Source organism: Oryctolagus cuniculus, chromosome 17, assembly GCF_051225735.1.
Source record: "Oryctolagus cuniculus isolate XC-2025 breed Fujian yellow rabbit chromosome 17, ASM5122573v1, whole genome shotgun sequence".
Classification (NCBI taxonomy): domain Eukaryota; kingdom Metazoa; phylum Chordata; class Mammalia; order Lagomorpha; family Leporidae; genus Oryctolagus; species Oryctolagus cuniculus.
Genome location: NC_142883.1, coordinates 21,212,715 through 21,240,132, shown reverse-complemented (window position 1 = coordinate 21,240,132; position 27,418 = coordinate 21,212,715). Strand labels below are relative to the sequence as shown.

At 51.9% G+C, this 27,418-nt stretch overlaps 3 protein-coding genes across 3 annotated transcripts; all 3 read right to left on the bottom strand.

Annotated features, from left to right (window-relative positions):
- Positions 1 to 10,142: 10,142 nt before the first annotated feature.
- On the bottom strand, positions 10,143 to 11,150 carry KRTAP29-1 (keratin associated like protein 29-1). Its single transcript, XM_017349315.4, has one exon. The coding sequence runs from the start codon at positions 11,148 to 11,150 to the stop codon at positions 10,143 to 10,145; it is 1,008 nt and encodes a 335-aa protein (XP_017204804.3).
- A 4,162-nt stretch (positions 11,151 to 15,312) lies between these two features.
- On the bottom strand, positions 15,313 to 17,153 carry KRTAP16-1 (keratin associated protein 16-1). The gene has a single exon (XM_002719151.5). The coding sequence runs from the start codon at positions 17,106 to 17,108 to the stop codon at positions 15,687 to 15,689; it is 1,422 nt and encodes a 473-aa protein (XP_002719197.3). The 5' UTR covers positions 17,109 to 17,153; the 3' UTR covers positions 15,313 to 15,686.
- A 4,632-nt stretch (positions 17,154 to 21,785) lies between these two features.
- Positions 21,786 to 23,132, bottom strand: KRTAP17-1 (keratin associated protein 17-1). Its single transcript, XM_070060707.2, has one exon. The coding sequence runs from the start codon at positions 22,473 to 22,475 to the stop codon at positions 22,173 to 22,175; it is 303 nt and encodes a 100-aa protein (XP_069916808.1). The 5' UTR covers positions 22,476 to 23,132; the 3' UTR covers positions 21,786 to 22,172.
- Positions 23,133 to 27,418: the final 4,286 nt, after the last annotated feature.

Sequence of the window (27,418 nt, the reverse complement as noted above, 5' to 3'; positions counted from 1 at the left end):
AAACACAAACTCTTGCTGGTGCCGTTGCAGAATCGAGGGGAGCCCGAGGTGCAAGGAGCCTGGCTGGATAACCCACAGCAGAGCCCATGTCAGAGCGGATGGAAGCAGAGGCATCCTTCTCTCTCAGGAAGCAGTGAGCCTCCCAGCACCAGCAATGTGTGCGCCAGGGTTTGAGTTCTCAGAGTTGACCCTTAAAATCACCTAAAACACCCATGGGACGTTAAACAATCTCTCTCTTAGCTATTGCACCATTTGCTACTAGACAATAGGAGGTTTATCATAGCTGTTGTTGCTTGTAATGGCATTTCTAGAATTTTCTGTCTTGCAAAATGATTGAATCTTAATTCTGTTTAATCCCTGAGTCACTTCTGTTTCCCTTCACTTTGCTCTGAACTGGAAAATATTAACTTCCTGCGTGCTCTGTCCCATAGCACGGGAGGTCAGTGGGTGGAAAATTACTAAGAGGGAACACCACAGGTGAGGGGAGACTCTAAGCCAGCCTAACAGGGTTCATACAGGAGACAGGCCAGGGTGACCATAGACCGCCTGGGGCATGAAGACCCCTGATGAGTTGCTGGGGTGTGGGAGGGGTTCCGCTGATCAGCCTTACAGAACTGCATTTTTCAAAACTGGATTTTATAAGGAAGTGCACAGATGGGCCCAGGAACAGGTTCAGAAGCCTGACAAAGAGTGACCAAGCAAAGAACCCTTGTGCATCTTCCTCACCTTTTTAGGGAGCTGTCAGACTTCCAGCCCCTGGTGACGGCTTGGGTTTAGCTAAGGAGAGCCTAAGACACCCGATCTGTGTGGTACTCCATCTCCATCCTCTGCCCCAGCTGATTGTCTTTAAAGCTGGCTCATTTTGCCACCTCTAAAACATCTTCCCTGCACATTTGGGTTCTACCCGCCATGATCATTCTGAATGTTCCTCTTTGCCACTGAGGCATTTGGGAATCTATCACCTATTAAACTATGCTCATTTGCATATTGTTTCGTGACCTGAATTATGCGTGCAGCATGTCTTTCATCAGCCCTTTGATGTAAAAGGTATTTTATGTTGTACAAAGTGCTGCCTACACCACTAAGGTAAGAGGCCAAGACTTCACACGCTCGGCTGGGTCTGTGGGTCCCACTCCGGGCTGCATTTGAGCTTAAGTCAGGAGCCTATCTGAAGAGCAGCCTCTGATTTGGTTTGTGACAGCTCTGGACTGTGTATCATAAAATAACTATGATCAAATATGCTTCCATCTTTAGGTTCAGGGCTTTGGCAAACATTTATTTCTGATAAAGTGAGACCTGTTAGGGGACCCTTGATATAAGATGAACCCATATGGGGCTGGCACTTCGGTATGGTAGATTAAGCGGCTGCTCATGGCACTGGCATCCTATGTGGAAGCCAGTTCATGTCCCGGCTGCTCCACTTCTGATCCAGCCCTCTGCCGATGCACCTAGGAAAGCATTGGAGGATGGCCCAAGTGCTTAGACCCCTGCACCTACGTGGAAGACCAGGAAGAAGCTCCAGGCTCCTGGCTCCTGGCTTCAGATTGGCCCAGCTCCTACCTTTGCAGTCATTCGGGAAGTGAACCAACAGATGGAAGAACCTCTCTCTCTCTCTCTCTCTCCCCTCTGTCTATAACTCTGCCTCTCAAATAAATAAATAAATCCTAAAAAAAACATTTATATGGGCAAACTGATTGATCCAACATAACTAACACCAAATATCACAGACGACCCAGATGGATAAATCCCGCACATTGTACTTGGAATAAATAGCGTGTGGAACAGGCTCTTGGCACGTGCTTTCTCATAGGCTCTTTACGCTTATCCTGGGCTCATTTCTCTGTCTCAAATGCCTACTCCTGTTCTATTTTCCTGATTCACAGCCGCCGAGATGACTCTACTGGATCCTGCATTCCAACGTCCATCGATCTTCATGCAGCCGCATCAGGCATTCCACAGATTCTTTTGTCCAATAACCTTCTTTATCAAAACCCATTATGCCAATCTCACATTTGGGATTTCCAAAATAAAGCAACTAATACCTAATTTCTGATCTTCAGGAATGGAATTTCTCAAGACAATCTGATGGATAACCTACTCATTAAAAAGTCATCAAAACAATTAGAGAAAGAGGGCAAGCATTTGGTGCAGTGGCTTAAATCACCACCTGGAAGTCCCACACCCCATATTGCAGTGCCTGGTTTGAGTCCTGGCTCCACTGCTTGCAATCCAGCGCCCTGCTAACACTCATCCTGGGAGGCAGCGGGTGCTGGCTCAAGTCCTTGAGTCCCTGCCACCCAGGTGGGAGATCCAGTTGGAGTTCTGAGCTCTTGACTTTGATCTGTCCCAGGCTTTGCTGTTTTGGGGCATTTGAAGAGTGAACCAGAGAATGAAGATCTCTGTGTCTCTCTGTCCCTTTCAAACAAAATGAAAATAAACAACAAAAAAGTAAGAATATTGTTCATTAAAAAATAACAAAAAACACTGGTAGAAAATATTACTTAAGTTGTCCTTAACTCCTTTTAAAAAGTTTGTTCCATGTGTGATAATGGTCATAGTACCTTTTAAAATACTTCCCAGCAGGTAAGGACACCAGAGAGAGTTATAAAGAGGCGTTGACTGAGATTTGATTGGAAAAAAAAAAGCAAGAAGGGAATGTTAGTTCAAGTCATCAGAAATTTCCATTTTTGTAGGTCAGAATAACTTCATAACTGTAATTCAAAAAGAAAAAAACCCTTAGAAAAGTTCCTGGGCATGGCTGCACAGCAGGTGAGGATGCCCACATCCTATAGAGACATCCCGGCTACTCGGCTTCCAATACAGCTGCCTGCTGATGTGCCTGGGGAGGCTACAGTCCCTGAGTCCCTGCCACCCACCACAGGGGAAACCAAGACGGAGTTCCTGGCTCCCGGCTTCAGCCCAACCCAGCCCAGGCTGTGGTGGCCATTTGAGGAGTGTGTGTGTGTGTGTGTGTGTGTCTGTAAATAAATACATATTTTTGTAAAAAAAAAAAAAAAGAGAGAAGAAGAAGAAGAAGAAGAAGAAGAAGAAGAAGAAGAAGAGGAAGAAAGTTCCAAATGCTCTGAGACTGCTCCACACCGAGGGGGGGGCGGGGGCGGCAGAAAGCACAATGAATATGTTATGTGGTTTTTAGTAAAAATGTTCTAAGCAAAGTGAGGAAGCCCTCAACTAGGGACAAAGACCTGTTTCTGGCTGTTGATAATTTCAAAAACCCAGGCCTGGGAAAGCTGTCTGGCCTCCTGGGTTGACGCGAGGTCTGGACACTGAGATAAGAGCCGACGTATCCCAGCAGAATGAAGCACAAGGAATGTGAAGCTTACCCTAGGAACGCTCTGATTTGGCGTTTGCCTCTACAGACAGTGGAGAAAGATCGGGACTGGAAGAAATGACTCAAGATTCACAAGGACAAATCCATCTCCAAGTCTCTCTAAATCCAGCCACAGCCCTGTGTGATGCTGTGCACATCCATGTGCCCCAGAGCAGGGGAGCCTGGAGGTAGACCCCACATCGCTACTGAGGAGCCTTGGAGACGAAGACAAGCCCGTCTTTCTTTCTTTCTTTTTTGTTTTATTTTTTGGACAGGCAGAGTGGATAGTGAGAGAGAGACAGAGACAGAGAGAAAGGTCTTCCTTTTGCCGTTGGTTCACCCTCCAATGGCCACCATGGCCAGCACATCGCGCTGATCTGAAGCCAGGAGCCAGGTGCTTCTCCTGGTCTCCCATGGGGTGCAGGGCCCAAGCACCTGGGCCATCCTCCACTGCCCTCCCGGGCCACAGCAGAGAGCTGGCCTGGAAGAGGGGCAACCGGGATAGAATCCAGTGCCCTAACCAGAACTAGAAGCCCAGTGTGCAGGCGCTGCAGGTGGAGGATTAGCCTATTGAGCTGTGGCGCCGGCCACGCCTGTCTTTCAAGCTGCTGCAAGCTGCACACGTGTGATCTTGCTCTTGTCTCAGAAAAGAAGATCTTAGAACAAATCGTTCAAAGGATTCTTAGTGGACATCTAGGAAAAGATCAAATATAGGCCAATGAGACCAGGACATAGCAAGTAATTGAATTTATTTTTGCCAGATTCATTGATAAATGAAATTCAGATGAAAACAAATCTAGATTTTGGCAGAACAAGTGAAAAGGGTTCTCCAAAGATCGTGTGAAAAGGCAGCAGAAACAGGGGTCAAAGTGAATGGCCATCTGCCAAGAGGTCTCATGGCTAATGCCAGCATCTTACTTCATCCAGCAATAATGAGCACTTGACCCTAAATCCAAGCTGAGACCCTGGGGAGGAGATCTACAAGAGGGGCCATGGGACAGCGTGGCAGATCCCCTCGACAGTGTGCAAACACTCAGAGCATCTGGAGCTTGTTAGAGGAGATGCAGTGGTCTACATGGGCTCAGATTTAGGGTCTAACACTTGCCTAGCTCGAGGTCTAAGATAGGCATCTCTAGCCCAAGATGCAAGCCGGAAACACCTAGGATAGTCACATCCAGACCTCTAGCCCACAGAAACTGAGATGATAGATGTTTGTTTTCAGCCACTAAATGTTGGGGTAATCCATAGTGCGATGATAGATCACTAATACAATGAAGCAGACCCATACATCACAAGGCATAGTTCTTTTTTGTTTGTTGTATTTTTCCATTTTTAATTTTATTTAAGTTATACAAGTTTCACGTATTTCATATATACAAATTTAGAAACAGTGACACTTCCCCTACCTTCCATCCCTCCCATGCTCCAACCCTTCCTCTTCCCCCCTCTTACATTCCCACTCTTAATTTTTTTAAAGCTTTTATTTAATGAATACAGTTTTGTTAAGTACAGCTTTAGGAATATAGTGGGTCTTCCCCCATTCCTGCCCTCCCACACCCACTCTGGTCCCACCTCCTACTCCCTCTCCCATCCCATTCTTCTTTAAGATTCATTTTTAATTAACTTTATATACAGAAGACCAACTCTATCCTAAGTAAAAATTTCAATAGTTTGCACACACACACACAATGTAAAAAGCACTATTTGAGAACAAGTTTTGCAGTTGATTCTCATAGTACAACTCATTAAGGACAGAGGTCCTACATGGGGAGTAAGTGCACAGTGACTTCTGTTGTTAATTTAACAATTGACACTCTTATTTATGACCTCAGTGATTGCCCGAGGCTCTTGCCATGAGCTGCCAAGGCTATGGAAGCCTTTGTGACTGCAAACTCCATCAGTATTTAGACAAGGCAATAAGCAAAGTAGAAGTTCTCTCCTCCCTTCAGAGAAAAGTACATTCTTCTTTGATGGCCCCTTCTTTCCACTGGGCTCTCACTCACAGAGATCCTTCACGTAGGATATTTTTGCCACAGTGTCTTGGCTTTCCATGCCTGCATTGCTCTCATGGGCTTTTCAGCCACATCCAAATGCCTTAAGGGCTGACTCTAAGGTCAGAGTGTTACTTAAAGGATTGTCATTCTACACAATGCATAGTTCTTAGAAGCAATGATAAAAGGTAAAAGTACATTGCATAATTTCACATTGCATATGAAGTCTTACATTTGCACATCCCATCATTTAAATATAGCAAATGGGCCATCGTCCACTGCCTCATCAGACGCATCAGTAGGGAGCTGCAGTGGAAGCTGAGCAGCAGGACCTGAACCAGGCATCACCAGCAGCTGCTTAGCCCTCTGTGCCACAACACCAGCCCCTATTTAAATACCCTGTAAATATACATCTATCTCCTACAAAGTATACAAACAGCGTCATGATGGAATTTGTATCAGAGAAGCAAAGAAAGAGCACAGGACTAGGGGAGGCTACAAAAGCGCCTTCAATTTTACACAGAATGTTTTAGTTCAATCACGCTTTTGAAAGATCCAAAGCAAATGTAAGAAAACGTCAATTCCGGATGGTGAGCATTCTTAAATTTTTCTCAAAGCTTCATGTATTTTTCAAACTGCTGCCTTTGCCTAGGCATAAATGTAAACAAGGACTTAGTTATAAGCATGTTCAGGCTGAGTACAGCACTGTTTACGGGAGGAGGTTCAGCTCTTTGATGGGCAAGTCCGAGCAAACCTGCGAGGACCAAATCAATGCCATGGTGTTTAAACTGCTGCCAAGCATGGGGAAAGACACGAAGCTGTCCAACCTGCATTGCACTGGAATGTTTACAACCTAGGCTGTATGTTTGGATGAAAAACACTGGCCAGTTAACCCATCCATAATCAGGACAATAAAAAGAATGAGACAGAGTTAGATGGCTGGACTCCAGTTGGGAAAGTATCTAAGATTCTGATACCAATAAACAAATTATTTAACGAATTCCTTAAACTATGCCTGCCTACACTTGTCATGTAAGAAGCATTGTTGAAAATTCAGTGATGCGGTCAGCACTGCAGCACAATGAGTTAAGCTGCCACCAGCAATTCCACTGCCCTGTATGGGCCTGGTCTGAATCCCAGCTGCTCCACTTTCAATTCAGTTCCCTGCTCTCCCTGCCATTCCTGGGAGAGCAGCAGAAGATGGCCCAAGTGCCTGGACCCCTGCCACCCATGTGAGACACAAGGAATGAGTTCCAGGCTCCTGGCCTCAGCCTGACTCAATCCTGGCCATTGCAGCTATTTAGAGAGTGAACTAGCAGATAGAAGATCTCTCTCTCTCTCTCTCTCCCTTCACTCACTGTAGCTCTTTCAAGTACATAATTAAATCGCTAAAAGAAGAAAGGAAGGAAAAGAAAAAGAAAGGCAGGTCTGTGCTAAGGGAAGATGTACTCTGCTTCCCACAGCCTCACCCCCGCTTTAGTGTGGCTGAAATCTCCATGGACCATGTGGGAGAGAGTATCAGGCCAGGGTGTCCAGCAAAATGCCATTTCTGGAAGACATAATATCTGTGGCAATTCCTTTGTGATGCCAAAGTCCCTCCGTCCCTTTCATTTTGGATCTCAGTTTCCAATAACTGAGTCCATCATAATCCTTATTTTATGGGGAATTATCACCGCTGGCCCTTGCAAAGTCCTCCTCTTATTTATTTGTAGGTACTTGTGACTTGATACTTGAATTCCTGTTATCCTCATGTCCCATTCTCTCCCTCAGATAGTAACTCTGCTCTACTTTATGCATTTCTTTGCATGAATTCTTATAAAGTACATATTATTATTTATATAAATGGCATAAATAATATTGTGATGATGTGAGTGGCAATGTGCATGTATCTCATTCTGTTTTGTAACTAAGCGGGACACTCTGAGACCTGTCCATGCAGCTATGTGCATATAAATACTATTGCTTCCAACCCCTGCAGGAGCCTCTGTGGGGGTTCCACCATCTCTTGCCTCCCCACTCTCTCCCCACTTCCTCTGAAGTCTGTGCCCCAGAGGAAACACCACAGTGAACATCACCCTTTGTACCCCTCTGGTCCTGTATGAGACTCTGGGGGGAATATACACTCAGGTGCAGGGCTGCTGGGTCGTGGGACATGCACTTATACACTCGACATAAATAAGTTCAGATTGCTCTTTAAAATTTCCAGCCACTCCAGTAACTCCGTCAGAATGGACGAGCATTCCTATAAACTCACATTCCCACCAGCACTCGGCATCGTCAGCGGCAGCAGCAAACCATCAGCTGGGAGACAAGTGCAGCCTGCGCCCTGTTTTTGGGAGTGAGGTCTTAGTAGGACTCAGCAGCGCTTACTTGGGATCGTCTGTAGATGCTTTCAGGATGCAACAGCAAAATCCAGTAGTTGGGACAGAGACCATGTCTCTTACAAATCCTAAAATACTTACCATCTGCCCATTTGCAGAAAAAAAATATTGATGCACTCTGAATGGTACTCTACTCTGCCAGCAGAATTTCTCTGAAAAATAATACTTTTGAGTATTCTTCTGCAGGGCTTTTGGCCTAAGGATTCGCTTTCTGTGAGGTTCCCTTCATATCGGAGGTACTTCCGGTCCTAGCAGTTCCAGAGTCATAGAGGCTTTCGTCTTAATTCACTTGGGAACAGCAAGGACATCACACGCCACATTGGGAGACTCACATAGACGAGAGCTCAGAGGTCGGATTAATCCCACCCTTTTGCTTCAGCGATTAGGATCCGGTCTGCCTCGAGGTCATCTGCTATGTGAGTGGCCACGGTCAAGGGCTCTTTCCTCACCAGCACCAGCGGGCATTTCCAAGCAGGCTGTGGGCAAACACCCACACTCTTGATCCTCAGCCACCCCTGAGATCACGCTGTGAGGGTCCCACTGACAGCCAAGTTCCTCCTGCACACTTTACTTTTTTTTCCTTTTACTTAAAAGATTTATTGATTTATTTGAAAGTCAGAGTTACACAAAGAGAAGGAAAGGCAGAGAGGCAGAGAGAGAGAGAGAGAGGTTTTCCATCCGATGTTTCACTCTCCAAACAGCCACAATGGACAGAGCTATGGCAGTCTAAAGCCAGAAGCCAGGAGCTTCCTCTGAATCTGCCACTCGGGTGCAGAGGCCCAGGCACTTGGGTTATCTTATGTTGCTTTCCCAGGACATAGCAGGCAGCTGGATCAGAAGTGGAACAGCCAGGACTCGAACCAGCGCCCACATGGGATGCCGGCACTCAGGTGGCAGCTTTACTCACTATGCCACAGCTCAGGCCTGATGCTTTTGTCAGGAGGAAATTAGTTGAGTCCAGCAGGCACTAAGCACACCCCCCACCCCCAGCCAGGCCTGACCCTTCTGCAAAGGAGTTGCCATAAATCTGGACTTGGGCCACCTTCCACTGCTTTCCCAGGCTGTAGCAGAGAGCTGGATCAGAAGTGGGGCAGCCAGGATTGGAACCGGTGCCCATATGGGATGCCGGCACTGTAAGCGGAGGCTTAGCCCACTACACCATAGCGTTGGCCTCGTGTTTTTAAAGATTTTATTTATTTATTTGAGATGTAGAGTTATAGCAGAGAGAGGAAGAGACAGAGAGAAAGGTCTTCCACCCACTGGTTCACTCTCCGAATGGCCACAATGGCTGGAGCTCAGCTGATCTAAAACTCCAGGAGCCAGGAGCCTCCTCCAGGTCACCTATGGGGTGCAGGGGCCCAAACACTTAGACCATTCACTGTGTTCCCAGGTCATATCAGAGAACTGGATCAGAAGAGATGCAGCCAGGATATGAACCGGTGTCCATATGGGATGCCGGTGCTGCAGGCAGAGGCTTAGCCTACTGTGCCACAGCGCCAGCCTCTCCTTGTTTTAACCTACAGCTTCCTGAACCATTTCTGTCTTTGACTTCCCATCTCCACTTACAGTGGGGAAACTGAGGCACTTGGGCTCAGAAGAGCCCTTGGTGGTGGAGAGGTTGCAAGCCAATGAACTGTTTGTTCTCCCATGCTTCCGACTCGAGCGTCTGCCATTCCACACACTGGCTCCCCTGGCCACTGACACAGGGCCCAGGACCACTGAGCCCCAGTGGGACTGGGAGGAAATCTGTGGGGGTGTAGAAAAAGGAAGGAACGTGTTTAGAAAGTCTGATGAATTATCCCAGCCACATTTCTTTAAAAAAATTTATTTGAGAGAGAAAGCAGACATACTTTTAGCCTCATTTAATTTTTTTGAGAGCGGAAGAGAGCTCCCATCCTCTGACTCACTCCCCAAATGTCCACAAGGGTCACGGCTGGATCGAGGATGAAGTTAGGAGCCAGGAACCCAGCCCACGCTCCCAAATGGGTGGCAGAAGCTTGAGCCCTCATTTGAGCCCTCACTGCTTCCTCCCCAGGCCACTGGAGTCAGGAGCCAGAGCTGGGGACCGTGCCACCTTTCTGTGAGCGTCTGGCAGCAAAGGAGTCCTCGGAAAGACTGGACGGTATCCAAAGAACGAGAACCGGCGTAGAAGGCTTTGCTGAAGTGAAATGACGTGGCGACCTCAGAAACTGCTGGCTGCAGCGTGGACCGTGCGTGCTGGAAGGTTAACCTGGGTGAAGAAAGCTCCATGAGTGGCCACACAAGCTCTCTCATCAGCCCCTGGAGAGACGCGGGGGCTGCACTCGGAGCAAAGCAGAGAGCAGCAACGCCGGTGCTGGGCCGGAGACAGGCGCCCGCAGGGCGGCGGTGCACTGCGGACAGACCCTCAGAGGGGTGTGAAGACTGCTCTGTCGGAAGCTGGGCCCAGGGCCGGCTGTGCTGTCAAGTGCTTGCTTTGCACAGACTTGGGGAGGTTGGTCGGGAGTAACTGGTGTCACTGCTGCACAATTTGCCTAAACCTGTCACACAGCAAGCTGGTGGACAGGAAGGGGATTTGCAGCCTCTTTGGCTGTAGGAAGTGGGTCGGTCACACATTGGCTGGCCAGGAAGCACGGTGCCCCAGGAAGCTGATTTGCACGGGCTCTTTGCAGAACAAGGAGGCTGGCAGTTATCCACCGGCTGACAGACGAGGGCTAGGGAAGGAGCTGGCTGGCAGCAAAGCAGCTGACAAGGAGGGGACACGTAGCAAGTAGGATGGCAAGCAGTGAACACGCAAGTCAACGGCTGGCCGGAAAGGGGCACGCAGGGAGCCGATGCGCAGGGCTTGAAAACGCAGCAGATGGGTTGGTAATAAGTCGGGCTGCAGTGCTGGCCTTCACCACCTGGGGGTTGACAGAAAGTTGCTTGGCAGCAGGCTGGTTGGCACGGACTAGCTGCGCAGATGACGGGCGAGTGAGGCGTCTCAGGATGAGGCGTTGTTGCTTCGGAGCAGGACGGCTGGCAGGATCTAGCGTCACGGCAGACTGCCTGGCCACCAGCTGCCTCGCATGCTCCCGACACACAGCTGGGTTCCTGGCGGCAGCGTTGCTGGCAGCGGCTGGCGTCACAGTGCTCTACCTGACAACCAGTGGATTCCAAGCAGGACGGCTGGCATGAGCTATCCGCACCGGGAGACTGGCCAGCCCCCGATGGACAGCTGCCTGCACAGGAACATAAGGGCTGGCAAAGAAAACCCACACAAGAAATTGTGGAAAGGCAAGTAGGTTGACAAGCAGCAGGTTCACAGCCACGCGGGGCATTGCTGGGTGGATAAGAGTTGTCTGGGCATGTAACCAATTGCCATGTCCTGCTCTGGCAGGAACTGGGCAGACAGAGAGCCTTTGGGGAGCTGCCACCATCGGGGCACGCAGCTAGAATGGCCGTGGCATTTCCAGGACAAGAGCTGTCCATCATGGCGCAGGTGCCAACCCTGCTGGGAAGTCGCAAACTCAGTGTGCCTGAGTCTGAACCGTATTTAATCCACTGGGGCTTTTATAATCCTCCCCGAGGGGTGTCAGCACCACTCACAGCAGCTTTCCTTGTTATTGTTTTTATCCATTTGCATGCAAACATCTGATTAGTAGGCTTCAAGGAGCCTGGGAGTAGTCCCCATTTAAAAAAAAAAAAAAGTGTGTGTGTTGAGTGCAAGTTTTCTTGGCTGAGCTGGGGTTCATTGGTGCTGCTCTGGAATGAGCTGTGTCTTTTACAGGTTGCGCCGCAGCCTCACTGAAGCAGGCCCTTCCTGCACCACCCTCTCATCAGGAGGCTTCCGGTAAGCTGCAGCGCCTGCTCTTCTCCAGGAGTGCAGCTCTGCACCATAGGGCAGCCGGGAGACGAAGCTGCAACCCCACCGGGGGCCGATGGTGCCGGAGAAGTGGAGTGGCACCTCTTTCTGGAACCTTCTCGTTTGGCCTTCCTGGAACTTGACTAGTCCTACTACCGCTAGTAGTACTGGCCTCCATGCATTGCGTAGCTACCACATGCCAAACCCTGAACAGCAGTTTTCATAGAATCTTCTCGATGACCTTAGTAAGTGCAAAGACTATTCAAAGAGTTTGTGGGAAAAGGGAACTAAAAGATGAATTTCTGATGGGAAAAATTTGAAATCAAATAGGTTTTCATAACCTGCATTTTTCAGGGCCTTTCTTGAAATCCATGCCTCTTGTGTGCATAGATTACAAAAAATTTTGGCACTAAAGTAAGCTTATCTTTTTATTCCATTTTTCCACAAACTCTTTGAAATACCCTCAAATAATTACCATCACTATCATAGATGTAGCAAAATTAACTCAGAGTTTAAATCATGTTCCCCAAATTCTGCAAAGAAGAAGGAGGAGAAACAAGATTCAAACTTGGCTTTGGCTGGCCCCCAAGCCGCTGGTCCTAACCACCAATTAGACCGCCTGACCTGGGGGAGGTGGGGAAGGAGGACTCAACGTAGCAATGTGATGTGGATGCCTGCGCAGTGGCAGCTGGCTCCCAAGCAGCTTCCCCAGGCGCCCCTGTGGGGTCCTGTGCCAATGCCAGTGACTGCACACATCAGCCAGATCAAACTGATGTGAACACTTGCCCCTGCTTACCAACAGGCCCAAAGGTAGTCCTTCAGTTTGGGAGTTTTTAAAACCACACATTTCGTTAAGAAGGATTGGACGCATCCTAGGGAATCCAAGAGCTAAGAGAGCCTACGAGACCACACAACCAGGGCAGTCCTGCAAAGCGCTCTCAGAGCTAAGCCAAGCCCTCCCGAGTGGGGCTCACGGGGCACTTCCGCCACCCTCTCCTTTCCTCCAGTGTGCCCCAGCTCTCCCTCACAACCAGCTTCCGCATCCCATACCACGCTGCTCCATGTCCCAGCCTGGGTCACGTGGGGAGGCACAATATAAAACTGAAAGAACAAGGTTTGGAAGGCCAGGCGGGGCGGGGCTCGGTTTCTGGCTCTGCTCCTAACTCCACTCTGGTGGATGCGTTCGCTAATTGCCCACGTCTTCAAAGGCCCAAGCTTTCGTCAGCTGTGCTGCTGTTGCTTGCATTACCCCTCTTCCCTGGCCGCCTTACAAGTCGTGGGCAATGCTGAGGATTCTGAAAGGGACCTTGCAAAGCACCACCTCAGAGCCTGACTCCTGGCTTCAGCCTGGCTCAGCTCTGGCCTTTGCAGCACCTGGGGAGTGCACCAGCAGATGGAGGATCTCTCTCTCTCTCTCTCTCTCTCTCTTTCTCTCTGTCTCTCTGTCTCTCTCTCTGTCTCTCTCTGTGTGACTGTACCTTTCAAATAAAATTTAAAAAACTTTTGAAATCCACGCATAGTTTTTTCATAATATGCATGTTCCTTGAAGTTGTTGAAGATCTCTCCTATGTGGCTCATATCAAAAACATGAAGTTTGTATTCATAGTGTTGAGTCATTTTCAGTGCTTTATAATATTCCACTATATGAATTTACCACAACTTGCTTGTCTTTTTTTTTTTTTTTTTTTTTTGACAGGCAGAGTGGACAGTGAGAGAGAGAGACAGAGAGAAAGGTCTTCCTTTTGCCGTTGGTTCACCCTCCAATGGCTGCCGCGGCCGGCGCGCTGCAGCCGGCGCACCGCGCTGATCCGATGGCAGGAGCTAGGTGCTTTTCCTGGTCTCCCATGCAGGTGCAGGGCCCAAGCACTTGGGCCATCCTCCACTGCACTCCCAGGCCACAGCAGAGAGCTGGCCTGGAAGAGGGGCAACCGGGACAGAATCCGGCGCCCCGACCGGGACTAGAACCCGGTGTGCCGGCGCCGCTAGGTGGAGGATTAGCCTAGTGAGCCGCGGCGCTGGCCAACTTGCTTGTCTTTTGATGGGCATTTGGATTGTTAGTCCTTCTAATTCTTCATCTCATAGATAGGGGAGAAAACAGAGAAAACAAATCTTATCTCACCAAATTATTTTGTTGATATGGGACATGAAGTCCAGCACTTGTCTCAGAGACTTAAAACCTTGGCCAACTGTTCTGTTGACTCTCAAAAGAGGCAGAACTAAATCTCGGTGTCCTGACGAAACAACTCCAACACCAATGTGATGAAGACGCTTTGCTTTTGGCTTTTTCCTTCTGCTACTGTCTAATGCAGTAGTTCTCAGACAGGTGATTTTACTCCTAAGGAAGTTTGGTAACATCTGGAGACATCACGCTCAAAGGATGCCCCTGGAACCTGCTTGGCAGAGACCGCGGCTGATGCATAGGAAAGCCCCCGAGCAAGCATTTCCCGGCCCAAATGTCAGGACGGCCAGAGTTGAAAAGCCCTGGTCAGTCTTCTCCCATGCTCGTGACTGCTCAGGCTGCACCCTGAGGACAGGGATAGCCCTGCCTTCTGCGCACCGAGTGTAAGCTGTGGCTGCTTTGACGAGACCCCATCCTCACAGATCATGAAAGGACGCTAATGGAGCCTACGCCGAGAGTGCCTTGTGGAGAAGGGGAACAGAGGGAAAGCTCTCGCCCCGGACACCAGGCTACCCTAACTTCCTCTTGTAAGTCTGACCCCACTGTGGTTGTGGTTTTCATTCCACTGAGGATCTCAAAGCCACCAGCTTCTTCCCTTCTTTCTATACCCAGGACCATGTTCTTCTCCTGAGTCCCCACAGCAAGGCCAGAGGAGCATCATAACCCAGCGCTCTTCATACTGGCCCTGCTCCTCACCCAGATGCTTGTCTGGCCTGCAAGGCCCAGCACGGACAGCTGTCTGTCCTCCGACCTCGGGAATCACCAGCTCTGAGGACACCTCTGCCCAAGCCTGCCCTGAAGAACGGTTTGCTCACAAGCCCATCCCTTTGAATCTGTTTTCTCTGCCTAGGAAGCTCCTCCTTCCCGTGTGTGCCTGCTTAATTTCTATTTCCACTGAAAGACTCAGCTCCATTATCACATTCCCCAAGAATTCTCCCCCGTGCTGTGATCACAGTGCCCTGGGCTGAGCACAAAGAAGTGGAATAACTGTCTCATGGCCTGGCAGTCTGGGCAGGGATGCGGAATTTTATCTTTTCATTCCAGGTACCTATCGACTCTCTAATAATGCTGGATGGATGGATGGATGGATGGGCAGATGGATGATAGATGGATGGATGGATGGATGGGTGGATGATGGATGGGTGAATGGATGGATGGATGGGTGGGTAGATGGATGGATGATAGATGATTGGATGGGTGGACGGATGATGGATGGATGGGTGGATGGATGATGGATAGATGGGTGGATGGGTGGATGATGGATGGGTGAATGGATGGATGGATGGATGGGTGGGTGGATGGATGGATGATAGATGATTGGATGGGTAGAGGGATGTATGGATGGATGGATGGTTGGGTGGACGGATGATGGATGGATGAATTGATGGTTGGATGGATGGATGGATGGATGGGTGGATGAGTGGATGATGGATGGGTGGGTGGATGGATGGGTGGGTGGGTGGATGGATGAATTGATGGATGGGTGGGTAGATGGATGATGGATGGATGTGTGGGTGGATGGATGGATGGATGGAGCTACTCTCAAAGATAAACAAGTCATGAAATGACGATGGCATTAGCAAGGAAGCAATGAGAACACGATGTCACTTCAACTTGGCCACTTTTATTGGACAGTTAAACATATCTCATTGAAGAAGTCCCCAAGGCACACAAGTACATACCTAAGAGAGCAGGTGCATGAGGCTAGGCAACATTCAATGACAGGAATGAGACAGATCTCATGGCTTAATGGTAGCAGAAGTCAAGAACCCATGGAGTTCCCCCTCTCAACCAATGCCCAGGAGCATTGGTTGAGAGTCCAGTACAACCAATGCACTGGACCATCAGGACACTGACATTTCCGAAGAGTGCTTCGAGGCCTAAGCAGGTGGCGAGTGACAGTGCAGTGACAAAAAGAGTCTAGCTAAGCCACCGTGAGCTAGCTGGGGACTGGCTTTGCCAGAGTCGCTGGGCGGAGGCCAGCTCAGCGGTTGGCAGGCTTGCTGGCGGCAGGCTTGCTGGCGGCAGGCTGAGGGGCTGCAGCCTCTCGGGTGATTGGGCTGCTGGGCTTGGCCTCCACAGGCTGGCAGGGGGTCTCCTCTGAGACCTCCGCCTTGCAGGGGGCTGAGTCAGCGCAGTCGGGCTGGCTGGAGGTGGACGTCTTGGAAGCGCGTTTACAGGTGGTGGACTCGGCGCAGGGCTGGCGGGAGCAGACAGGGCGGTACGAGTAGGAGGTGAAGCAGGCGGGGCGGCGCAGGATGGAGTAGCAGGGCCGGTAGCAGGCAGGGCGGTAGGAGATGGACGTCAGGTAGGGCTGCCTGAAGGTGATGGGTGTAGAGCAGATGGGGCGGCAGATGGGGCGGCAGATGGGGCGGTAGGCAAAGGAGGGTCTGCAAGGCTGCTTGCAGGAGCTGGGTATGTAGAAGGTCCGAGTGCAGCTTGGTTGGCAAATGGCAGAGGCAGAGGAGCCAGGACGGCTGTACAGAGGTTGGCAGGAGGTCGAACGGCTGTACAGAGGTTGGCAGGAGGTCGAGGGGCAGGAAACGGGCTCACAGCAGACAGAGTGGCAGCGTTTGACTACGTAGCAGGTGGGTGGGCAAGGATTGGGCACACAGACACACGGGGTGCAGGGGCTGGGCTCAGGGCAGATGGGTTGGCAGAGACCAGAGACGCAACACGGGGGCTCTTGGCAGGTGCTGGAGGCACAAGGAGGCTCACAAGGGCTGGAAACGCAGCAGACAGGACGGAGACAAACCGGCTCACAGACGAGTGCCACACAGGGAGCTGGCTGACAGTCGCTGGGCTCCGAGCAAGGCGGCTCACAAGGACTGGGGTTGCAGCAGACGGGCTGGCAGCTGCTGGCCTGAGAACAGACAGACGGGCAGCAGCTAGGCGTCGGGCACACCGGCTGACAGCAAGCGGGCTCACAGACCACGGGTTGGCAGAGAGTCGCACAGCAGCTGGGCTCACAGAGGACCGGCTGGCAGGGAGTGGCCTCACAGCACACGGGCTGGGCACAACTGCTCTCAGGACACGACGGCTGGCAGAGGGTGGCCTCACAGCACACGGGCTGGGCACAACTGCTCTCAGGACATGACGGCTGGCAGAGGGTGGCCTCATAGCACACGGGCTGGGCACAGCCGCTGCTCACGGAGCAGGACGGCTCGCACAGCGTGGCCTCACAGCACACGGGCTGGGCGCAGCCACTGCTCTCGGAGCAGGAGGGCTGACAGCACTGGGAACCGCAGCCAGATGAGCCGCAGGCATCTTCACACGTCACCAGCTGCCACGTCTGGGTATGGCAGGAGCTGGGCAAGCAGATGGGTCCTCCACAGCTCACCTCGGTGGAGCAGAGAGAGATGGCTGGCACGGAGGGGCATCTTCTGAAACAGCAGCTGCCAGGCATGGTGGAGGTGGCTCTCTTCCCTGTGAGCACTGGGCGGTAGCTCCCGACTGTGACAGCTCTCCTGGGCCCTCGCCTTTATACCCCGCCCTGGCGCGTGCTGTTGTTGGGTCTCTGCATCTTTTCCTTGTGGCTGTTTGGGGCAGTTTGCAAAGGAACATCTTATTATGCCAGTGTTTGTTGATCTGGAGGTTGTTTATCTGCCCATTAAGAAGCCATTTGTTGATGGACTTGCTAAATTTGGACTCCTGGGAGCTGCAAGCAGCACTGGAACAAGCACCATCACTTCCTAGCTGGGTGAACTCTATTTCCTAGCATCACGAACAAGGAAAGAAAAGAACGTATAATAATTGATAGTCTTCTATGCCAGGCCCTGGGTCGGGCACAGGGGATGCACACACGAATACATCCCACTGACCTGTCTCACGGGTCTCTCTCTGTGGGGGGCAGAGAGCAGGCAGGCAAACTTGGCAGCACATGAGTGCAGCAGCAGTGCCACAAGGCCACACGGGGGTTCGTGGAGAGCAGGGATGGGCTCAGTGGGGAGGAGACTTCGCAGCTAGATTGGAATGCCATTTACAACCACGATCTGATTTAGAACCATCAGTCGTCCCACGAGTCAGGGCTTATTTTTCCCCATTACAGGAGAAAAAGTGGGGGTGAAGGATCGGAAAGTCTAAGGCATCTGCTGAAGACCCCTCAAGCCTGCCCCCGTCTTCCAGGGCTGCTGTCTCGTCTCCTCACCAACCGTCTGAACTGGTGCTTCTCAGGACACGCGGTCAAAGCCGCACACCACTGGCTCAACCCATCACGCTGCCTCCCCACCTCCCCCCGCGCCCTGGACAGCCCTGCCCCAGAACATCTGGGCTTCCTGTCCCTGGAAAGCCTAACCCAGCCTCTCTGCCTCCTTCCACCCACGGCCACCCACTCAGGAGCTCCTCCTACATTTGAGACCTTGATAGCCCCTAAAATAAATAAATGAATGAAGATGCCTCTATGACCCAAGGACAAAAGGTTGCAGGGAGCCTCCCAAGGTTGTCTCTCAAAGCCACAGTAAACAAGCAACTCATCCTTGCCATGGCTTGACACGAAGGAGGTGAGAAATGAGCCCTCAGCTTCCTGCCATGCTTGCTCAGTGAAGGGCCTACCACACCTCCGCTGTGTGCTCTCAACATCCGTGCTGAAGGCGGCTCCCTCGGAAAAGCCCAGCCACTGCGCCTTCCCTCCCTTCCTCGCTGCGTTGATTGCTTGCTGCCGTCACTGGCTCAGTTTCTCCTTTGTTCAGCCAACCCTGAGTTCTCGGTGAGAGATACATACAGAGAGACTTGCAGTTCTGGCCGCAGGAGCTCAAGTTGAGAAGAGAGAGACCCACCCGTGGGGGATCATGGCAAAGCATCAAGTGCTGGAAGGGGGAGATGCCGGGGGCGCCCTGGGGAAACCCAGGAGAAACACCAACATGACTTTTGGGGACGTGAGCGGAACCTTCCCAAGTGACACGATGACACAGTTGATCACTGGGAGATGAAGGGAGGTGGTGAGCGCAAGAACAGGATGAGCTGTGGAAACCAAGGCTATGAGAGCAGGATCCATTTGGGGAGCAGAAAACATAGCCAAGGTTGAAAAGCACACAGGGACAGGATTAAGGGGGACACTCAGCCACAGAAGGCCTTGTGGCTCATGATTAAGAAACGGCTTTAGTCCCCAGCCTGGGCAGCTGTAGGCAGGACAGTAACGTGTCGGATGTCCCAGACCATGGAGACGGGTAGGGGAGGCCAGAGTGAAGGCACAGGGACCATTAGGGGTCTCGGACAATGAGGCAGAAGCTTGCTGGTGAGGATCTGAATGGAGTAGCACCCTGAGGCTGTAGCAATACAAGAGGTTTTAAAGAGGCAGAATCTACAGGCCTTAGTGGTTGCAAACAGATTAGGAAGGGGAAGTGCCATTCTTTGAGACGTGGCTCTCAAGCAGCGGGGAGGGAGGGCTTGTGGAGCTCTGCCAAGGATAAGGCAGAGAAAGACCCCCAAACCCCTGTTCCCCGTCCCCTCTTCCTCAGCTAAGCCACCATGGAATTCCAGAGGGGGGAGGCCCTCTTGGAAAATCCCTCCTGGACTCTCTCAGCTGAGAAGGTGACACAGCACCAGCCACTGTGCTAGAATGTCATTGCCTCAAAGACCCCTTCCCTGCTGCGTAGCCCACTCCTGCGTTAGTCTGCTCTGAGCTCAGGTCGCCTCTGACGCGAGATAAGCACCACGAGGGCAAGCACTTGGTCTAACGGCTGATGTACACCCAGCACCTAGAGTGGTGTGGATGCGTCAGAGGTGCACAGCTGCTAGCTAGTGAGTGAATAACGAGACTCTCTGGGTAGTTCAGAGGGGCAAGCCCTTGTCTAATTCAGGGAAATCACTGCCTCCACTGATGCTTGGAGAGACACGGCCATGGGCAATCAGCTGCTCAGGTTCACAAGCACTCAGCGCAAACCCACTGGCCTCCTAGCAGGTCCGTCCCACTGGCATGCACCTGCTCTGGCTGCCCCTCCTCCTGAGACGTTAAAGGTGCAGTTCAGAGGAGGCCAATTCCAGCCTGAACCTGAACCAGGGCAGACCCGAATCTCAGATTCTCTCCAAAAGATGACACTACTAACACGGCTGGATTGTGTTGTTTTGTTTTTTAATAAACGAAGATATAGGCCGGCACCGCGGCTCACTGGGCTAATCCTCCGCCTTGCGGCGCCAGCACACCAGGTTCTAGTCCCGGTTGGGGCGCCGGATTCTGTCCCGGTTGCCCCTCTTCCAGGCCAGCTCTCTGCTGTGGCCAGGGAGTGCAGTGGAGGATGGCCCAGGTGCTTGGGCCCTGCACCCCATGGGAGACCAGGAGAAGCACCTGGCTCCTGTCATCGGATCAGCGCGGTGCGCCGGCCACAGCGCGCTGGCCGCGGCGGCCATTGGAGGGTGACCCAATGGCAAAATGAAGACCTTTCTCTCTGTCTCTCTCTCTCTCACTATCCACTCTGCCTGTCAAAAATTAAAAAAAAAAAAAACGAAGATATGAAAACACAATCAGCTACCACTTGCCAGAATGACTAAAAATGAGAACGCTGACAATATCAAATGGTAACAAAGACATGGAACAACTGGAACTCTCAAATGTTGCTGGTTGAAATGCAAAATATCGGGGCCAATGATGTAGCAGGGCAGGTGAAGTGGCTGCCTGTGATGCCAACATCCCATGTGGTTGGTGGTTCAAGTCCTGGCTGCTCCACTTCTGATCCAGCTTCCTGCTAATGGCTTGGGAAAAAACAGCAGAAGATGACCCAAGTATTTGGGTCCCTGCCAGCCATGTGGGAGACTCAGATGAAGCTCCTGGCTCCTGGATTCAGCCTGGCCCAGCCCTAGCTATTGTGGCCATTTGGAGAACAAACCAATGGAAGGAAGACCTCTCTCTCCTTCTCTCTTCCTGTCACTCTTTCAAATAAATAAATCTTTAAAAAGAAAAAAAAAAGTAGATCGATGGCTTCCAGGACCTAGGCCAAGGCAGGGGGCAGTAGATCTGACTGTGAGAAGAAAAAAAAAATGAACACTTGGGAGGGGGTGGCAGGAAGCACTATCCTGAGAGCCAGTGGCGATTACAGAAGCTTAGAAAACCTCATCAGACTGAGCACTGAAGACAGGAAAACACTTTATTATTTGTAACTAATATCTCAATAAAGTTGGCTACAGAAAAGCGTCCCCCCAGGTGGGTCTGGGAAGAGACCCATCAGGCGAAACCCGAGCGGCGAGATTCTTCTCCACAATTTTCTGTATTTCATATTCTTGGGCTCGCGGATATGCACATACTCAGGAAAAATGCTTTCATCGGGCCAGTGAAGTGCGCCTCTGTAGGAATAAAAGAAACATTGCTCCTCCAGGCCAAGGGCAGAATTGGCTTTGTTTGCATGCGGGTTAAGAGCACTTCCCATCCTTTGAGTTGTAGCCTCCCAGCTGGCCCTGCACACCTGGCCCGGGCCCTCCCAGAAGATGCTCCTGCACCCCCTCCTCCCAGGGACTCCCGCAGAAAAAGCTGCAGCTCATTCCAGGACAAGAAAACCTAACACAGGAAAGCAGGGGCTGCCGGGGGCAGCCTCTGAAACCGCGCCTTCACCACGCCTGGCCGCAGGAACCCTCGCTCTCAGAACTGGAACCTGCTCCCAGGCTCTGCAAGGCAAGGCAGACGCCCTCCAGTAGAAGTCCCCGCCCCGCCCGGTGGGGGGGGGGGGGGAGACCGTGCAGAAGGAAGCCGAGCCCCTCTGCCTGGATTGAGTTGGGCCAGCATTGCCATCACCCCAGGAGCTTTCGAAAGCCCCAGGGCCCAGGCACCCCGGAGCGCCTGGATCCGCGCTCTCGAAGGTGTGGCCCAGGCTCTGCAGCTGCGAAAGCTCCAAGCTTCAGTTTCCAGCCGCAGCTCTCAAACGTCAGTGCCTGAATAAGAGCTGTCTGAGGTTCTTTGTAAACACAGAATCCCAGGCCACACCTCTCTGGGATTCTGATTCTCCCAGAGGGGGCCCCAGGATCTCCAGCTTTATTTAATGGGTCCTGGGGTGATTCCACATTTCCAAAACCCTCGCGCTGCTGCTGCTGCCAGGGTCCGTATTGCTAAGCTAGTCCCCAGGAGGAGCGGAAGGAAGACGCCAGAAAAGTGCTTGGATTACGCCAGCATGCTCGAGTTTATTCGGAGGGTAACAAAGTGGTTTGTGTTTTTTTTTTTTTAAACTCTCAACAGCAACAGAAACCTAAGGAGGAGGCTCAGTCCCAAGGTCACCTTGAATAAGAAGGTGCCCTGTTTAACTTCATGCAAATAAAGTCACGGGCGTTCACCCTTTGAACTTCTGGAACCACGTTGCTGGGACCAGTTCTAATTTCTCGCCAGGACACAGCTTCTGTCCGCAGGCACTCGAAACAAGCCCTCCTCTACAGATCTCAGCCAGCCAGGACACGCTCTTGGGGGCGTGGAAGGTTCTGGAGACGAGGGCTTCTCCGTCGGGAGCTCTCGGAGGCTTGCTCAGGGGTGGCTCGGTGGCGGAGAGACAGGTCTTCATTTGGTGTCGCAAACAGGTGTGGGTTGGCAGCACACAGGGCCACAGCAACCGGAGCCGCCACAGCAGCTGGAGCCGCAGCAGCTGGATCCACAGCAGCCGCCCCCGCAGCCCCCTCCGCAGCCCCCTGATCCACAGCAGCCGCCCCCGCAGCCGCCACCCCCACAGCCGCCGCCCCCGCAGCCGCAGCAGGAGCCACAGCAGCCACAGCAGCCGCAGCAGGAGGGCTGGCAGCAGCACTCCTCACAGCAGTCCTGCTCCTGGGTGCAGCAGTTGAAGCAGTCCCCCGGGCAGCACCCCATGGTCCCAGACGGTCAGGTCGCAGGTCAGGAACGCGGCCGGGGTTCCCCAAGTCTGACGGTGGCCAGCAGGGGCGACAGCTTTTATAGCACAGGGACACGGGAGACAGGATGTGCTCTTTGTTGTTATTTATGCCAGTTGCCATAAGAACATCTCATTAAGTGCCTGTTTATTTTCCAGCCTTGAGTACCTCAACTCATAAAAAGAAGCCCCACTCGGCCCAGTGGCTGTTTGTCCAGAAGGTAAAAATACATCTTCCAGAAGACCTGTCATTAGCCCGGATGGAAGGAACAAACGGGAAGTCGGCCACAGGCTCTGGCCACGGGGCCCCGGGGCGGGGGGCTCCTGGCTCAGCCCTCGCGTGGCAAGAGAAGGCCCCTCCACGAGGCCGTGGGCGCCGATGCTGGCCGCCCTGGGTCCCTCCGCCACCGGCCGGGGCTGCAGCAGGAGCCCTGCTCACGTGGCTCCTCCGAGGGGCGTGCCGGCCTCACCCCAGCCCAGGTGCACGTGTGCGCGCGTGTGTGGTATGTGGAGTGTGCGGCGCGTTTGCTTGGGCTTGATCGGCGAGCATCAGTCATGAGTAATAACTGACATGTGGAACGGAGAGAGACTCGCCGGAAAACAGCTGCATGGCCAACTGAGCCCACGCGCTGCGCTCGATGTGAGTGGCCGGAGCTGCGGGCGCAACCTGCTCTCTGCAGTCCCCTGAGGTGCTGGAGGACGCGGCGGAGCAAGGGTGGGCATCGCTGAAGACCGAAGCCCGGCATTGCCCCGAGTGTTGTGCGGGAGCAGCAGCGCCAGCCTCACCCACCGTCTGGTGGAATTGGGAATCCGTGTACAAAACACTCAGTGTGGCCCTGGGGAGTAACATGCTTCTGGAAGAAGGCTGGAGTCACAGCCAGCGCTGTGCAGAATGTGGTCTGGGAGGAGCTCCTGAAAGGAGCTTTCTAAATCCAGTTTTATGTCAGCATTGCCTGGGCTGAGGACTTTGGGGAAATACAGATTCTCCAGCGCGCATCCTAGGTCAATACGTGCACGTGGTGTCTGGAGAAGATGCGTGTTCCAGCGTTTCTCAGGTCACTTAGATCAGCCAGCAGACTAGGAAATTCAAATAGAATGTATTTGGTTTCCCCAGAAACCTTTTATGTAAGGAATACAAACCTCAGCATTTCACAAGTACAACATTAGGAACACAGTGGTTCTTCCCACCACACTCCCACCCCTCTTCCTCCTCCTTCTCCTGTTGCCATTCTTATTTTTGACTAAGATCTATTTTCAATTAACTTTATACACATATGGTTAACTCTATGCTAAGGAAAGAGTTCAACAAATAGTATTAAAATAAAATTAAAAAGAACACCGTTCCTCAACAGTCAAGCCAAGGGCTGTTCAAGGTCATTGCACCTCAGAGTGTCAGTGTCACGTCTAGAGATTGCCTGTTAGGTGCTCTCCTAGGTCTCGCAGATCAGGGGGAATGTTGTGTGTGTCCTTCTGGGACTGGCTTATTTCACTAAGTACGATGTTTTCCAGTTTCATCCATTTTGTTAGAATTTAATACCATCCTGGCATTACCCAAACACCTGCGTTTCCCACAAGATGGCCCCAAGGTCCCCCCGCCAGGTGCTCCGTCCCTTGGCCCCGTGTTGCTTCCACAAGGCCACAGCCACGCGTGGGTGTCCCTGGATGAACCCCATTCAGCAATGTCCATGACACTCATACTTTTACTTACGCATCGCTGATGATTCATTCTATAACAGGCAACCTCTTCACGGGGGTGGTGAATTCACCTCCCCCCCACCCCACCCCCGCAGCAAGGGTCCCTGGAGGTGCTGGGGCCATCAGGACAGGAGGCCTCCTGGGAGGTCCTTGGGTCACAGGGGGCGTTGCCTGGGGTGGGGGTGGGGGCAGGAAATGCTGGTCTCCAGGAATGAGTTCCTGGAGCGGCGTTGTTTTTAGAACCTGAGCCTGACCCCAGAATCTCCAGGGCTCCCTCTTTGGCAGCGTGATCGCTCGTGCCGTGCATGATGCCATCTGCCTTCCCCAGAGCCGGTGGCTGGTGCCATGACCTTGAACTTCCAGAGCTGAGAGCTTAGAAATCCTCCCCCCTTGCTGAAGGTCCCAGCTGGCAGTGTTTCATTCATACCAGAAAACTGGCTAGCATGGAGTCCAAACAGTACAAGGAGCCCACAGTGCAAAGCTCTCCGCATCCCAGGCCCGGGCTATGGTTCCCTCGCCCCTCACCCACCCCCACCATGCTCCCCCAGGGAACCCGTCAGTGCCTGAACTCCCCGTAAAACGGAAATTATGATAGTAATCATGCTAATCTCCTAGGGCTGTCGTGACTATATTAGTGAATATATACATGTAGTTTGATAATTGTTAGTTATCATGTGACATAAATAGACATATCAATTGATACAGATGTATTTGAGTTCATTACATTAATGCTAGTATGATAGATATACTGCTTTTTTTTTTTTCAGAAAATGATTTGTTTAATTCAAGTAACTGCATATAGGAAGCTAGATGTGGGGTCTCAGGCTGGGACTAGTGGTGCTTCCTCCCTTCCTCCTCAACAGAACAGAGGTGAAGGAGATCCCCTACGCTATCATCAGGCAACACAGAGCCCCCTCCTCACCCTGCTGCAGCTTCTGGGGACAGAGCCCCGCCCACTCTGGGACTGGGTGGTGGAGAGCCCAGCCTGCCGCACCCCAGCCGCCTTTCCTCAGGCTGGCAATGGGGTGAAAATGAGCATTCGTAGCAGGGGCAGTGGCGGATGTCTGAGAGTGACGGCAAACACACTGGGGTAGCGAGGGACCTTAACCTTGAGGGGTGGGGATGGGCAGGAGGGTGGGAGCGGCCGGCGCCAGCTCCTCATATGAGTGTCCCACCCGAGAGAAGGGGAGCCAGGCTGAGAGTGGGAGGAGGGAGGGCTGGGTGAGCCGGGCCCCCTGGGCCTTGCCGGGGCGGAAGATGGCTCTGCATCTTCACCATTGCCATAGGTGAGGGCAAGGTGGACTGGGCCCTGCAGAAAGATGTAGGGGCTTCTGCCCACCTGAGCCCTGGAGAGGGCTGTGCAACCTAGAAAACCAGCTAGGAAGGGAGGGAGACACGTGGAGCGAGCCCCACCTGGTGACGGAGCCTCATCGGCCGGGGAGTCGCCAGGACCAGGCACCCCCTTCATTGGCCGCACCTGCAGCTGCCAGCGCCTGCCCCTTTCTTCCTCCCTGGGAATCCTGGAGTTCTTCCAGGCCTTAGCAGCGCCTTTGTGTTTGGTGAGCCCGGAGATCTCTCTGGGGACCGTCCCGTGACCCGTGATGGCCCAGGACTTTGGGGGACTGCTTGCATGGTCTGGACTGACGTTTCTCGGTGCCACCCTTTTTCACTTGGAGGCCAGGGGCTGGCTGGACCTGGAGGTCCCCTGCTCAGCTGCCCTCATCCATTGGCCAGGAGATGGAGGGGCAGGAGCTGAGGAGAAGGAGCTGCCCCGTGTACACCCTGGGGCGGGCGCAAGGCCTTACACCGCAGTCATGTGAGGCAGCCACAGTGGCAGCCACAGCAGCCAACGCAGATGACCTGTTGACGATGACCAACACCAGAAACAGCCCAGCTCCGAGTCCCATCGGAAGGACCCCCACTGTTCCCCCATGAGGTGGCTTGGCAATCGCTCCACATCAGTACCTCAAGAAGTTCTTCCTGCTGCCCACTGCACCAGCAATTGGTTTACACAACTCCCTACTGAAAGACCTTTAGGGGCTGCTTCTGTGGCAGAGTAGGCTAAACCTCTGCCTGCAGCACCAGCATCCCATATGGGCGCTGGTTCAAGTCCCAGCCGCTCTTCTTCTGATCCAGCTCTCTGCTATGGCCTGGGAAAGCAGTAGAAGATGGCCCAAGTCCTTGGGCCCCTGCACCTGCGTGGGAGACCCAGAAGAAGCTCCTGGCTCCTGGCTTCAGATCAGCACAGCTCTGGCCTTGCGACCAGCTAGGGAGTGAATCAGCAGATGGGAGCTCACTCGCTCTCTCTCTCTCTCTCTCTCTCTGCCTCTCTGTAACTCTGCCTCTCAAATAAATACATAAATCTGAATAAATCTAAAAGAGAGAAAGGAAAGGAGGGAGAGAGGAAGAAGAAGAGAGAGAAAAGGAAAAGAAAGAAGGAGGAAGGAGGGAGGGAGGGAGGGAGGGAGGACAGACATTTAAGTGTCTTTAATATTCTGCTGCTCCCCGGTGCAATGGGTACCTGTGTGCCCATGCCATCTCACACATATCTTGACCTCTCCCTGCCATAAGCTCTTTGAAGAGAAATTGCTGAACCAATGCCTTCTGGCATTGGTAATGTTGATGGATGTTGCCAATTTACCCTTCATAAAGGCTGCACTAGTCCACATTCCCCTTAGCAATGAGCGAGGCAGTCTGTCTCTTCATTCTTCACCAACACAGTGTACCAACGGACGTACCTTTGCCAGTCTGGTAGGAGCCAGGATCTGGGGAGAGTCTCAGTTTGCATTTGTGTTGTGATGACATTCAGCAATGCATCCTACACTTGGCTGTGAATTATCTTTTCATCTCCCTTGCCCAGTTTTCTGTTGGGTTTTTGGTCTTTTTCTTTGATGGATGGGAATCCTTGATGAACTTGACAATGAAAGCTTTGTGTTCTGAGTTGTAAATATTTTTCCCAGCTTGCCATTTGCCTTTGACATTGTATTTATGTGCCTCAATTAGAAATCTTACGCCTGCTTACTGTAGAATTTCTGAAAACTACAAGAACGCTTAAGAGAAGAAAATAAAAGCATTGATAATCCCACCAAAAAGAGGGTTATTGCGATATTCTAGTTTTGTTCTAAAGATCTGCTTAGAAATGTCAGCATGAATGTAAATGTATATGCATATAATTATATGTGAAGTGTATCCCAGTTACAAATTTATATTCTAAGATATGTGAAAAGTA

What these genes read in the sequence shown, in the direction of transcription:
- KRTAP29-1 (XM_017349315.4), bottom strand. Translation starts at nt 11,150, where the DNA reads ATGGACAGCTCTTGTCCTGGAAATGCCACGGCCATTCTAGCTGCGTGC.
- KRTAP16-1 (XM_002719151.5), bottom strand. Translation starts at nt 17,108, where the DNA reads ATGCCTGGCAGCTGCTGTTTCAGAAGATGCCCCTCCGTGCCAGCCATC.
- KRTAP17-1 (XM_070060707.2), bottom strand. Translation starts at nt 22,475, where the DNA reads ATGGGGTGCTGCCCGGGGGACTGCTTCAACTGCTGCACCCAGGAGCAG.